Source organism: Tachyglossus aculeatus, chromosome X5, assembly GCF_015852505.1.
Source record: "Tachyglossus aculeatus isolate mTacAcu1 chromosome X5, mTacAcu1.pri, whole genome shotgun sequence".
In the NCBI taxonomy this organism is placed as follows: Eukaryota; Metazoa; Chordata; class Mammalia; order Monotremata; family Tachyglossidae; genus Tachyglossus; species Tachyglossus aculeatus.
The window spans coordinates 1,223,805-1,239,144 of NC_052097.1; the positions used below are offsets into that span (position 1 = coordinate 1,223,805).

The window sequence follows — 15,340 nt, forward strand, 5'->3', positions numbered from 1 at the left end:
GATTGATGAAATAAATACGATTGATGATGAGGGGGCGCGGGCGGATGGACCAATGGGGAGGCGGGGGGCGGGCGCGAGGCCACGGGCCCGGGGGGGATGGACGGCGCGGCCGTCCAATGGGAGGGGGGGCGGGCGGGTGGACCAATGGGGAGGCGGGGGGCGGGCGCGAGGCCACGGGCCCTGGGGGGATGGACGGCGCGGCCGTCCAATGGGAGGGGAGCCGGGCGGATGGACCAATGGAGAGGTGGGGGGCGGGCGCGAGGCCGCGGGCCCGGGGGGGGATGGACGGCGCGGCCGTCCAATGGGAGAGGGGGGGCGGGCGGATGGACCAATGGGGAGGCGGGGGGCGCCTGCGCCCGGCGGAGGGGGGCGGGCGCGAGGCCACGGGCCCGAGGGGGGGATGGACGGCGCGGCCGTCCAATGGGAGGGGGGGGCGGGCGGATGGACCAATGAGGAGGCGGGGGGCGCCTCGGGTGGGCCAATGGGGAGGCGGGGGCGGGCAGTGCGCGGCGGCGGGCCTCCTGTTCGGGAACGGAGCCGCCGCCGCCGCCGCCGCTCGGTGCCGGCGGCGAAAGGGAGGCGGGCAGCCGGGGCCGGAGCTGCACGAAAATGCACTCGGATGCCGCTGCTGTCAGTGAGTAGCGCCTCGGAGGGCCCGGCAGGGGGCGGAACCAGCCCCGGCGACACCCGTCATCGTCCCCCTCACGTCCCCTCTCTCTCTGTCCTCTCGCCTCTCTCTCGCGCGCGCATGCGCGCGCGCGCCGGTTCGCAGCGGGGATCCTGAGGGGGAGGTGGCCGGCCGACCCCGTGACGCAGTTCCCTCACGATAATGACGTCATCTACTAAGCGCTTACTACGTGCCGAGCACTGTTCTAAGCGCCGGGGAGGTGACAGGGTGATCAGGTTGTCCCCTGGGGGGCTCACAGTCTTCATCCCCATTTGACAGATGAGGTCACTGAGGCCCAGAGAATAATCATAATTAAGCGCTCAATGAATATGATTGAATGAATGAATAATGGCATTTATTAAGCGCTTACTATGTGCCAAGCACTGTTCTAAGCGCCGGGGAGGTGACAGGGTGATCAGGTTGTCCCCCATGGGGCTCACAGTCTTCATCCCCATTTGACAGATGAGGAAACTGAGGCCCAGAGAATAATCATAATAATAATAATGGCATTTATTAAGCGCTTATTATGTGCCAAGCACTGTTCTAAGCACCGGGAAGGTGACAGGGTGATCAGGTTGTCCCCCATGGGGCTCACAGTCTTCATCCCCACTTGACAGATGAGGTCACTGAGGCCCAGAGAATAATCATAATAATAATAATGTCATTTATTAAGCGCTTATTATGTGCCAAGCACTGTTCTAAGCACCGGGGAGGTTACAAGGTGATCAGGTTGTCCCCTGGGGGGCTCGCAGTCTTCATCCCCATTTGACAGATGAGGTCACTGAGGCCCAGAGAATAATCATAATTAAGCGCTCAATGAATACGATTGAATGAATGAATGAGTAATGGCATTTATTAAGCGCTTACTACGTGCCAAGCACTGTTCTAAGCGCCGGGGAGGTGACAAGGTGATGAGGTTGTCCCCCGGGGGGTTCACAGTCTTCATCCCCATTTGACAGATGAGGTCACTGAGGCCCAGAGAATAATCATAATTAAGCGCTCAATGAATACGATTGAATGAATGAATGAGTAATGGCATTTATTAAGCGCTTACTACGTGCCAAGCACTGTTCTAAGCACCAGGGAGGTTACAAGGTGATCAGGTTGTCCCCCATGGGGCTCACAGTCTTCATCCCCATTTGGCAGATGAGGGAACTGAGGCCCAGAGAATAATCATAATAATAATAATGGCATTTATTGAGCGCTTACTACGTGCCAAGCACTGTTCTAAGCGCCGGGGAGGTTACAAGGTGATCAGGTTGTCCCCTGGGGGGCTCGCAGTCTTCATCCCCATTTGACAGATGAGGTCACTGAGGCCCAGAGAATAATCATAATTAAGCGCTCAATGAATACGATTGAATGAATGAATGAGTAATGGCATTTATTAAGCGCTTACTACGTGCCAAGCACTGTTCTAAGCACCAGGGAGGTTACAAGGTGATCAGGTTGTCCCACATGGGGCTCACAGTCTTCATCCCCATTTGACAGATGAGGTCACTGAGGCCCAGAGAATAATCATAATTAAGCGCTCAATGAATACGATTGAATGAATGAATGAGTAATGGCATTTATTAAGCGCTTACTACGTGCCAAGCACTGTTCTAAGCACCGGGGAGGTGACAAGGTGATGAGGTTGTCCCCCGGGGGGTTCACAGTCTTCATCCCCATTTGGCAGATGAGGGAACTGAGGCCCAGAGAAGAATCATAATTAAGCGCTCAATGAATACGATTGAATGAATGAATGAGTAATGGCATTTATTAAGCGCTTACTACATGCCAAGCACTGTTCTAAGCACCAGGGAGGTTACAAGGTGATCAGGTTGTCCCCCATGGGGCTCACAGTCTTCATCCCCATTTGACAGATGAGGTCACTGAGGCCCAGAGAAGAATCATAATTAAGCGCTCAATGAATACGATTGAATGAATGAATGAGTAATGGCATTTATTAAGCGCTTACTATGTGCCAAGCACTGTTCTAAGCACTGGGAAGGTGACAGGGTGATCAGGTTGTCCCCCAGGGGGCTTCACAGTCTTCATCCCCATTTGGCAGATGAGGAAACTGAGGCCCAGAGAATAATCATAATAATAATAATGGCATTTATTAAGCGCTTATTATGTGCCAAGCACTGTTCTAAGCACCGGGGAGGTTACAAGGTGATCAGGTTGTCCCCTGGGGGGCTCGCAGTCTTCATCCCCATTTGACAGATGAGGTCACTGAGGCCCAGAGAATAAAAATAATTAAGAGCTCAATGAATACGATTGAATGAATGAATGAATAATGGCATTTATTAAGCGCTTACTACGTGCCAAGCACTGTTCTAAGCGCTGGGGAGGTTACAAGGTGATCAGGTTGTCCCCCGGGGGGCTTCACAGTCTTCATCCCCATTTGGCAGATGAGGGAACTGAGGCCCAGAGAATAATCATAATAATGGCATTTATTAAGCGCTTACTATGTGCCAAGCACTGTTCTAAGCGCCGGAGAGGTTACAAGGTGATCAGGTGTCCCCTGGGGGCTCACAGTCTTCATCCCCATTTGACAGATGAGGAAACTGAGGCCCAGAGAATAATCATAATAATGGCATTTATTAAGCGCTTACTATGTGCCAAGCACTGTTCTAAGTGCCGGAGAGGTTACAAGGTGATCAGGTGTCCCCTGGGGGCTCACAGTCTTCATCCCCATTTGACAGATGAGGAAACTGAGGCCCAGAGAATAATCATAATAATAATAATGGCATTTATTAAGCGCTTATTATGTGCCAAGCACTGTTCTAAGCACCGGGGAGGTTACAAGGTGATCAGGTTGTCCCCTGGGGGGCTCGCAGTCTTCATCCCCATTTGACAGATGAGGTCACTGAGGCCCAGAGAATAAAAATAATTAAGAGCTCAATGAATACGATTGAATGAATGAATGAATAATGGCATTTATTAAGCGCTTACTACGTGCCAAGCACTGTTCTAAGCGCTGGGGAGGTTACAAGGTGATCAGGTTGTCCCCCGGGGGGCTCACAGTCTTCATCCCCATTTGACAGATGAGGTCACCGAGGCCCAGAGAATAGTCATAATAATAATAGTGGCATTTATTAAGCGCTTACTACGTGCCAAGCACTGTTCTAAGCGCCGGGGAGGTGACAAGGTGATCAGGTGTCCCCTGGGGGCTCACAGTCTTCATCCCCATTTGGCAGATGAGGTCACTGAGGCCCAGAGAATAATCATAATTAAGCACTCAATGAATACGATTGAATGAACGAATGAATAATGGCATTTATTAAGCGTTTACTATGTGCCAAGTACTGTTCTAAGCACCGGGGAGGTGACAAGGTGATCAGGTTGTCCCCCAGGGGGCTCACAGTCTTCATCCCCATTTGGCAGATGAGGTCACTGAGGCCCAGAGAATAATAATAATGATGGCATTTATTAAGTGCTTACTATGTGCCAAGCACTGTTCTAAGCGCCGGGGAGGTGACAAGGTGATCAGGTGTCCCCTGGGGGCTCACAGTCTTCATCCCCATTTGGCAGATGAGGTCACTGAGGCCCAGAGAATAATCATAATTAAGTGCTCAATGAATACGATTGAATGAATGAATGAATAATGGCATTTATTAAGCGCTTACTATGTGCCAAGCACTGTTCTAAGCACCGGGGAGGTTACAAGGTGATCAGGTTGTCCCCCGCGGGGCTCACAGTCTTCATCCCCATTTGACAGATGAGGTCACTGAGGCCCAGAGAATAATAATAATAATAATGGCATTTATTAAGCACTTACTATGTGCAAAGCACCGTTCTAAGCGCTGGGGAGGTTGCAAGGTGATCAGGTTGTCCCCCGGGGGGCTCACAGTCTTCATCCCCATTTGACAGATGAAGTCACTGAGGCCCAGAGAAGTGAAGTGATTTGCCCAAAGTCACCCAGCTGACAGTTGGCGGAGCCGGGATTTGAACTTCTAGACCGTGAGCCCACTGTTGGGTAGGGACTGTCTCTATATGTTGCCAACTTGGACTTCCCAAGCGCTTAGTCCAGTGCTCTGCATATAGTAAGCGCTCAATAAATACGATTGAATGAATGAGTGAATGAGCCCATGACCTCTGACTCCAAAGCCCGGGCTCTTTCCATTGAGCCACGCTGCTTCTCTAAATAATAATAATAATAATAATAATAATGGCATTTATTAAGCACTTACTATGTGCAAAGCACTGTTCTAAGCGCTGGCACTAAAGAACGGAGGGGGAGAGCTGCCCGCTTTGTGATGCGCGGCCTGCGGGGTGCTGGGGTTCATTCATTCATTCATTCATTCAATCAGTCTTATTTATTGAGTGCTTACTGTGTGCAGAGCACTGTACTAAGCGCTTGGGAAGTACAAGTTGGCAACATACAGAGACGGTCCCTACCCAACAGCGGGCTCACAGTCTGGAAGGGGGAGACAGAACAAAACAAAACGTATTAACAAAATAAAGTAAGTAGAATAACTATGTACAAGTAAAATACCTCCTTCCTCTCCCCCTCCTCCCCCCTCCATCCCCCCGCCTTACCTCCTTCCCTTCCCAACAGCACCTGTATATATGTTTGTACATATTTATTACTCTATTTTATTTGTACATACTTATTCTATTTTATTTTGTTAATATGTTTTGTTTTGTTCTCTGTCTCCTGTTGGGTAGGGACCGTCTCTCTATGTTCTCAACGTGTACTTCCCAAGTGCTTAGTCCAGTGCTCTGCACACAGTAAGCACTCAATGAATACGATTGATTGATTGATTTATTACTCTATTTTACTTGTACATATTCTGTTTATTTTATTAATATGTTTGGTTTTGTTCTCTGTCTCCCCCCTTCTAGACTGTGAGCCCACTGTTGGGCAGGGACCGTCTCTCTATGTTGCCAACTTGGACTTCCCAAGCGCTTAGTCCAGTGCTCTGCACACAGTAAGCACTCAATAAATACGATTGAATGATTGATTTATTACTCTATTTATTTTACTTGTACATATTCTATTTATTTTATTAATATGTTTGGTTTTGTTGTCTGTCTCCCCCTTCTAGACTGTGAGCCCACTGTTGGGCAGGGACCGTCTCTCTATGTTGCCAACTTGGACTTCCCAAGCGCTTAGTCCAGTGCTGTGCACACAGTAAGCGCTCAATAAATACGATTGAATGATTGATTTATTACTCTATTTATTTTACTTGTACATATTCTATTTATTTTATTAATATGTTTGGTTTTGTTGTCTGTCTCCCCCTTCTAGACTGTGAGCCCACTGTTGGGTAGGGACTGTCTCTATATGTTGCCAACTTGGACTTCCCAAGCGCTTAGTCCAGTGCTGTGCACCCAGTAAGCGCTCAATAAATACGATTGAATGATTGATTTATTACTCTATTTATTTTACTTGTACATATTCTATTTATTTTATTAATATGTTTGGTTTTGTTGTCTGTCTCCCCCTTCTAGACTGTGAGCCCACTGTTGGGTAGGGACCGTCTCTGTGTTGCCAACTTGGACTTCCCAAGCGCTTAGTCCAGTGCTCTGCACCCAGTAAGCGCTCAATGAATACGATTGATTGATTTATTTATTACTCTATTTCCTTATTTTACTTGTACATATTCTATTTATTTTATTAATATGTTTTGTTTTGTTCTCTGTCTCCCCCTTCTAGACAGTGAGCCCACTGTTGGGCAGGAACCGTCTCTCTATGTTGCCAACTTGTGCTTCCCAAGCGCTTAGTCCAGTGCTCTGCACCCAGTAAGCGCTCCATAAATACGATTGAATGAATGATACCCTGCCGCCGTCCCCTGGTTGGCCCGCGGGGCATTGTGGGGCTCGTAGTCCCCCCCCTTCCCGGCCGTCTGATTGGCGGGCCGGCCGCGGGGCATTGTGGGGCTCGTAGTCCCGCCCCCGGCCGCCTGATTGGCGGGGCGTTGTGGGAGTCGTAGTCCCACCCCGGGCGCCTGATTGGCGGGCCGGCCGCGGGGGGTTGTGGGAGTCGTAGTCCGGCGGCGGGTTGGGCCGGCTGCACGTGGGCCGCCGTGCCCAGCCCGCTCCCACAGTGCCCCGCGCGCGCCGCCCTCCACACTTGCAACTTGCTGCCCTGCTGTGCCCTGCTGTGTGTCCTGCGGTGCCTTGCGGTGCCTTGCTGTGCCCTGCCCTGCCGTGCCCTGCCCGAGCAGGAGAAAGGAGCAGGAGGCCCCCCGTGCCGCCGCGGCCAGCCTCGGGGCGAGTACTTTGCCACTTGCGTCCGTGATGAACAAAAGAACCGCCCCTCCCGGGTTGGGGGGTGGGGGGTACCAGGCCAGGAATTGGGGCGCGGGGACGGGCAGCTTGGGGTGGCCCGGGCCGGCAGGGGAAGCCAGGCACGCAGACAGCCACCTGCCCCACGTAATGGCATTTATTAAGCGCTTACTATGTGCAACACACCTTTCTAAGCGCAGGGGAGGTGGCAAGGTGATCAGGTTGCCCCACGAGGTTGTCCCCTTCATCCGTAAAATTCAGTCGTATTGATTGAGCGCCCACTGTGTGCAGAGCACTGGGAAGTACTTCAGTCGCATTTCACTTCAATCGTATGGACTGAGCGCTTGCTGTGTGCAGAGCACTGAACTAAGCGCTTGGGAAGTGCTTCAATCGCATTTCACTTCAATCGTATGGACTGAGCGCTTACTGTGTGCAGAGCACTGGACTAAGCGCTTGGGCGGTACTTCAATCATATTTCACTTCAATCGTATGGACTGAGCGCTCACTGTGTGCAGAGCACTGGACTAAGCGCTTGGGCGCTACTTCAATCGTATTTCACTTCAATCGTATTGATTGAGCGCTTACTGTGTGCAGAGCACTGGACTGAGCGCTTGGGAAGTACTTCAATCGCATTTCGAGTGCTCACTGTGTGCAGAGCACTGGACTAAGCGCTTGGGAAGTACTTCAGTCGCATTTCACTTCAATCGTATGGACTGAGCACTTGCTGTGTGCAGAGCACTGGACTAAGCGTTTGGGAAGTACTTCAATCGTATTGACTGAGCGCTTACCGTGTGCAGAGCACTGGACTGGGCGCTTGGGCGGTACTTCAATCGTATTTCACTTCAATCGTATGGACTGAGCGCTTACTGTGTGCAGAGCACTGGACTAAGCGCTTGGGAAGTACTTCAGTCGCATTTCACTTCAATCGTATGGACTGAGCGCTTACTGTGTGCAGAGCGCTGAACTAAGCGCTTGGGAAGTCCAAGTTGGCAACATGGAGAGACAGTCCCTACCCAACAGTGGGCTCACAGTCTAAAAGCACAAGTTGGGGGTGTAAAATGGGGGTGAAGACTGTGAGCCCCACGTGGGACACCCCGATTACCTTGTAGGTACAAGAGCACGGGCTTTGGAGTCAGAGGTCGTGGGTTCAAATCCCGGCCTCACCACTTGTGAGCTGTGTGACTTTGGGCAAGTCACTTCTCTGGGCCTCAGTTCCCTCATCTGTAAAATTCGTTCATTCATTCAATCGTATTTATTGAGCGCTTACTGTGTGCAGAGCTCTGGACTAAGCGCTTGGGAAGTCCACGCTGGGGATGTAAAATGGGGATGAAGACTGTGAGCCCCACGTGGGACAACCTGATGACCTTGTATCTATCCCGGCGCTTAGAACAGTGCTTTGCACATAGTGAGCGCTTAACAAATACCAACGTTATTATTATTATTAGGAGAAAGGCCTGGCCAGGGGGATGGGAAGGGCTGGCAAGGTCTCGCCAGCGCGGGGCCCCAGCCGGCTTCCATCAACTGGGCCGGTTCATTCATTCATTCGGTCGTATTTATTGAGCGCTTACTGTGTGCAGAGCACTGGGCTAAGCGCTTGGGAAGTCCAAGTTGGCAACATATAGAGACGGTCCCTACCCAACAACAGGCTCACAGTTCATGAGACTGGTTGACGGCAGCCTTCGGGGACATAGAACAATAATAGCCATTCCTAAGGTCTTAGCTGTGCCTGTCTACGTGTCGGGCACTGTACTGAGCGCTGGCGCTTGAATTGGGTGAGGGAGGTGGGCAGGAGCCCCGCGGGCAGGAAGGAACTGATGTTGGCTGTGGTGTTAGAGCCCTAAGGGAGTGCGAAGGAGCAGCCTGTGGGAAGGCTGGGGGTCCCCTTGGGCACAGCCGGGGGTGGGGGTATCCATCAAGGTGAGACGTACTGGACGGGCCGGGGGACCTCTGCACGGGACCGTGGAGCCAAAAGTGGAAACGGGTGCTCAGAGGAGACTGCGCCATCAGACGACCTCACGGGAGTGGGGGACCAACAGGAAATCTGCCTTGGCTGGTGTTCATCCGTGGTGGTAGGCAAGTAGCCAGGAAAATGCTCTTTGGCCTAAATGCGTCTACCCACTCTATTGCGTTGCACTCTCCCGAATGTTTAGTACAGTGCTCTGCGTGCAGGAGGGGCTCCGGAAATACCAGTGATTGATTGATTAATCCTAAAGAGACGGGGAGCTTCCCCAAAGCAAAATGGGCCTCTAACCCTTCATTTGGCTCTTGGGTTACGGGGAGGGGAAAGAACCCGTCAGAGCTCTGGCGAGGGGCTTGCTGGGGTTTGAAAATGTTTTTTGGGAGAAATACCCTGGAGTAATTTCTAGTTTCAGGATTCATTTTGAAAAGGAAATCATTTTCCTTACTCAGCCGGTTTCTCTTCCATTGCTCTCCCCGGGGCGTTTTCTTTCGTCTTCCTGATGGTTTTAGATCTCCGTGGACAGACTAGAAACTTTCAACGGGCCAGGCTTTTGCCCTCTGTTTCCCTCTCCACAGTTACCTTGGTCTTTTTTTAAAAAAAAATGGCATTTGTTAAGCACTTTCTCTATGCCAGACACTGTACCGAGCAGTGGGGTAGATACAAGATCTCCAGGTTGGGCCCAGTCCCTGTCCCACGTGGGGCTCACAGTATTATTCCGCTTTTTACAGATGAGGTCACTGAGGCCCAGAGGATAATACTAATAATAATGATGGCATTTGTTAAGTGCTTACTATGTGCAAAGCACTGTTCTAAGCGCTGGGGAGGATACAGGGTGATCAGATTGTCCCACGGGGGGCTCACAGTCCTCATCCCCATTTTACAGATGAGGTCACTGGGGCACAGAGAATTTCAGTGACTCTCCCACAGTCACCCAGCTGACGATTGGCGGGGCCGGGATTTGAACCCATGACTCCCAAGCCCGTGCTCTTTCCACGGGGTCACGCTGCTTCTGTAGTGATGCGGCTTGCCCAAGGTCACACAGTAGACAAGTGGCAGAGCCCGGGTCCTTTTGATTCTCAGGCCTGTGTCCACTAAAGCCATGCTGTTTATTACACAGGTGACTTTGAAGTCATCGCGGCGTTGAGATCTCCATGTAACCCTGCAGCCTTTCATGGCAACCAACTTCTCTCCTTTCATAACTACTTACGGGGCGGCGGGGGAGGAAAACAACCAACCCAAAGGTGTCATATTTGCTCAACTTCTTATGCAGTAGTTCTTATGTCCACTTAGCTGCTTTTCCTGGTGAAGGACCTTCCCTCAAGCGCTCAGTACAGTGCTCTGCACACAGTCAGCACTCAATAAATATGACCGACTGACCAGACCTGTGCTGCCCCGGGCCTCCCTCACGGTAGTTGCTCCCTGCAGTCGGCAGAGCCGTCGTGTGCTGGGCTTCCTTCTCCCTGTCGTCTTGGATGAACTTGGATGAATGAGAGAAGGAGCATGGCCTGGTGGAAATCAATGTCAGTCGTATTTATTGAGCGCTTATGTGTGCAGAGCACTATACTAAGCGCTTGGGAAGTACAAGTTGGCAACACAAGTTGGAAAGAGCACACACCCGGGGGTCAGAGGACCTAGGTTCTAATTCCATCTCCTCCACATGCCTGCTCTGTGACCATGAGCAAGTCACTTCTCTGGGCCTCAGTTACCTCTTCTGGAAAATGGGGATGGAGACTGTGAGCCCCATGTGGGACAGGCCCCGTGTCCGACTCAATTATCTTGTATCTGCCCCAGTGCTGTCATTGTTATTATTACTGTGAACTTTTCCAGTTATTCATCCATCTTCACGAGCTTCGCTTCCCACTTCTGGTTGTTAATCTAAATTTCCACCCACCAAAATTTGAACCCTGCTTCGCGGGCAGAGGGTGATGGCTTGAGCTGAGGGAAGCGGACCACGGAGGGAAAGATGGTCATGTGGAAGTGAAGAGTGATTTAAGTCACAGGAAAAAGCACCAAATCCAGTCGTGCCCTAATTTTGCCTCCGACTGTCGCAGCCATGTTTGGTGGCTCGCAGCCCTGTGTGCTGGTTTCCCTCCTGTGTCTTTCCCATCACTGTAGACAGTACCACCGTCCTCCCTACCTCACAAGCCGGTAGCCCCTGTGTTATCCTCGATTCATCCCTCTGTCAGCCCACACATTCAGTCTGTCACTGAATCCTGTCAGTTCCACCTTTTACGGTGTCATTAAAATCCACCCTTTCCTCTCCAACCAAACTACTACAGTAGTAATCCAAGCACTTACCCTACCCTATCCCACCTTGATTACTGTACCAGCCTCTTTGCTGACCTCTCTGCCTCCTGTCTTTCCCCACTGCAGTCCATAACCCTGCCGCCCGGGTCATTTTTCTATAAAGCCATTCAGTCTGTGTTTCCCCACTCCTCAAGAACCTCCAGTGGCTGCCCACCCACCTCCATATCAGACAGAAATTCCTCACCGTTGCCTTTCAAGCACTCAAGCGGCTCGCCCCCTCCTACCTTACCTCACTGATTTCTACTACAGCCCAACCTGCACACTTTTAATCCTCTGACACCAGCTTGCTCACTGAGCCTCGATCTCATCTATCTAGCCGCCTACTCCTTTCCCTCATCCTTCTTCTAGCCTAGGACTCCCTCCCCCTCCATGGCCACCAGATCACCACCCTCTCCATCTTATTTACAGCCTTATTTAGGTCTCATCTCCAAGAGGCCTTCCCCGATAAAGCCGTTTTTTCCCTCTCCCTCCCTCTCTCCCTTCTGTGTCATCTGTGCCCTTGGATCAGTGACCATTGGGCATTTGATATTTGCTCCACCCTCAGCCCCACAGCAGTCAGTCATATTTATTGAGTGCCAATTGTGAGCAGAGCACCGTACTAAGTACAGTACAACAGAATGAACAGACATGTTCCCTGCCCATAATGAACTTACAGTCTAGAGCGGAAGACAGGCATTAGTATGAATAAGTAAATAGTTTATAATATAGAATTGGAAGACATGTAAATAGTTCTCTGCGGTTGGGGTGAATATCAAATGTCCAAAGGTCACAGGTCCAAGTGCACAGACGACGCAGAAGGGAGAGCGAGCCGGGGCAAAGAGAGCTTAATGAGGGAAGGCCTTTCAGAGGAGATGCTCATTCAGTTCATTCAGTCGTATTTATTGAGTGCTTATTCTGTGCAAAGCACTGCACTAAGCGCTTGGGAGAGTACAACATAGCAATAAACAGATGCATTCCCTGCCTACAGTGAGCTTACAGTCTAGAGGAGGAGACAGGCATTATTGTAAGTAAATGACAGATTTGTACGTAAGTGGTGTGGGGCTGGGGGGGAATTGAATAAAGGGAGCAAGTCAGGGTGATGCAGAAGGGACTGGGGAAAGAGGAAAGGAAGGCTTAGGTAAGGTCTCATGGAGATGAGCCTTCAGTATGTGACCTTAATAATGCTTTGAAGGTGGAGAGAGTGGTGGTCTGGCGTACGTGGAGGGGGAGCGAGTTCCAGGCTAGGGGGAGAATATGGGAAAGGGGTTGGTGGCGAGATAGATGAGATTGTGGCACAGCGAGTAAGCTGGCACTAGAGAAGCGGAGCCGGTGGGCTAGGATGAGGTAGCAGATCAATGAGGTGAGGTAGGATGGGACAAGCGGAGTGCTTCAAAGCTTGTGGTAAGGAGTTTCTGCTTGATGCAGAGGTGGATGGGCAGCCACTGGAGCTTTTTGAGGACTGGGGAGGTCCTCTTTGTAGGAAAACGATTCAGGCAACAGAGAAGTGTGGACTGGAGTGGGGAGAGGCAGGAGGCCGGGAGGTCAGCGAGGAGGCAGATGCAGTAGTCCGGGTGGGAGAGGAGAAGTGCATGGATCAGCATGCCAGCAGTTTGGATGGAGAGGAAAGAGGATTTTAGCAATGGCATGAAGGTAGAACCCGCAGGATTTGGTGACAGATTGAGTATTGGGATTGAATGAGAGAGATGAGTCGAGGACAATGCCGAGGTTATGGGCTTGCGAGGTAGGGAGGCTAGTGGTGGTGTCCACAACACTTAGGCACATACCTATTATGTCTGTATTCCCCTTTAGACCGTAAACTCTAAGGGGACGTATCTACCAACTCAGTTGTATTGTAGTCTCCCAAAGTGTTTAGGATGGTGCTTTGCACACAGTAATCTCTCAGTAAATATCATTGATGATGATGATGCCCTCCGTGATCCAGCGTAGACCCTCCCACACCCCTGACTCTCTTCCCAGTGACCCAGCATGGCCCCTCTCCATCCCCGACTCTCCCTCTGTTGACCCAACCCAGTCCGTCCAGTACCCCTGACTCTCCCCCAGTGTTCCAGCATGGATAATCCAACACTGACTCTCCCCCAGTGACCCAGCGCAGACCATCTAACACCACTGGCTCTCCCCTTCCGTCCCTGATTCTCCTGCAGTGATCCAACGCCCCTGATTCTCCCCTCTCCATCCCTGGCTCTCCCTCTGTCAGACCTGCTAGTTGCCACCTGACCCCGCCGACGGCCTCGGCCCCACTCTCTGACGTTGCCCTCCACGCTGAATATCCTCGCACCTCCCCCTAGTAAGACCGTGGAGTTGCATCCCACTGAGGCTTTAACGTCTCTGGTTGCTTTGGATTGAGAGTTGGGGCCACCATTTCATTAGTGCGGTTAGAGCTGGGGCTTAGGACTTGTCTGGCCTATTAAGATGGGCAAGTGTGAGGGCGTCAAAAGCCTCAGAGCCAGCCTGAGGGCTCTTATGTCGGCCAGTCAGGAAATCTGTAAATATCCACTTGGAGGGCCGGGAATGTGTCCGCCAACTTTCTCAAGTGGTTAGTACAGCGCTTTGAACGCAGTAAGTGCCAATAAATGCTATTAATGATGATGGTGAAGAAGATGCCCTCTCTGTTGGAGAAGTTCCCCCGTTAGGATCTGGGTGATTGAATTGTCCAGTGCGGGACCACAGTCCTTATGCCCTGAGTATGCACGCATACACACCATGGTACACATGCATGCACGTGTGTGCTCTCTCCCCCGCCCCCTTCTATGATGACATGTTCGTTTGTGGCAACCACCCATTGGTTTCAGGCCTCTCTTCTTCCATTTGTGTTCAAAACAGGGCCCTAATTAAGTAATCTGTTTCCCATTCTGTGTTTTCCAGCAATCACTTCTGTCTTGATTTGGTGAAACGTTGGGCCACTTTTTTTTCCCTCTGAAGGACAGTATATTTGGCATTTTGGCCATTGTGTTCCCTTGTGCTGCTGTGGAAACAGTTTCTGCATCTTTAGGGCTTTAAACTCAAAAGCCCGTCTCTAAACTGTAAGTCTGTTGTGGGCAGGGAACGTGTCTATCAAATGCTGTCCTCCCCCAGTCGCTTAGTACAGTGCCCTGCGCACAGTAAGCATTCAGTAAAGACCAGCGATGATGATGGGGCTCTGTGGAAAAGTAACCCGTCTTGTTCCTTTGAGGAACTGAACTATTTTTGAATTAATTTTTCTCTTACAAGTGCATGTAAACAGTCATTTACCCAAAAGTCCCCAGGGTGGGGAGAGAGTTTCTCCTGAGAGTAGGAAGTCTGTAATGGAGAAAGGCAGAGATTTTTCTCCTGAGTTCACAAAGCCCCAGGAGCATTTGACCCATCAATGGGCCAGGACTCTGGAAAGGGCGAAGTCAACCTGTGTGGCCACAGAGATTCCCTGAGCCGCTCACGACAGGTTGGCTTCGGGTGGACCACTTCCAGGAAGCCAGAGTTGAAATTCGCTTCCAGTCTCCTCGTAAGGTTGCAGCTCTACAACAGCCCGTCCGTGGTCTTATTTTTATACTGGACTCTCCCGAGCGCTTAGCACAGTGCTCTGCACACGGTAAATGCTCATAAATACGATTGAATGAATGTTTCTGGAAGTGTATTTACCGAGCGCTTACTATCTACAGAGCACTGTACTAAGTGCTTGGGAGAGTACAGTGCAGCCGAATTAGCAGACACATTCCATGCTCATCTCTCTTTCAACCTGAATATTCATTCTGTCACTAAATCCTGTCGGTTTCCCTTCACGGCATCACTAAAATCCGCCCTTTCCTCTCCACCCAACCTACTACCATGTTAATCCAAGCTTTGATCCTCTCCCACCTCCAGTACTGCATCTGTCTGCCTCCTTGCTGACCTCCCTGCCTCCTGTCTCTCCCCACTCCAGTCCATACTCATTTTTCTTAAAAAGCATTCAGTCCACACCTCCCGACTCCTCAGGAAGCTTCAGTGGTTGCCATATCAAACTCCTCTCCGTGGAATTGAAAGCACTCAGTCACCTTGCTGATCTCCTGCTACAACGCAGCCCACACACGCTGCTCCTGTCATGCCAACCAACTTGCTGTACCTCGATCTCTTCTATCTGACCACCAAACCCCTGCCCGCGTCCTGCCTCTGGCCTGGAACTCCCTCCCCCTTCATGTACGGCAGACCACCACTCTCCCCTCCTTCGAAGCCCTACAAAA

General features: G+C 51.1%; 1 protein-coding gene across 4 annotated transcripts in view; it reads left to right on the forward strand.

The window, feature by feature from the left end:
• The first annotated feature begins 532 nt into the window (after window positions 1–532).
• DCUN1D4 (defective in cullin neddylation 1 domain containing 4) overlaps window positions 533–15,340 on the forward strand; it is a 35,094-nt gene continuing 20,286 nt past the window's right edge. The window contains exon 1 of one of the 4 annotated variants that reach the window (XM_038769141.1): window positions 533–634. In XM_038769141.1, coding sequence (XP_038625069.1) covers window positions 610–634 — 25 coding nt within the window. In that variant the 5' untranslated portion in view covers window positions 533–609. Of the gene's footprint in view, window positions 635–8,823; window positions 8,957–10,001; window positions 10,085–15,340 lie in introns of those variants that run through there. The other 3 variants (XM_038769143.1, XM_038769142.1, XM_038769140.1) reach the window with 3 other exon arrangements.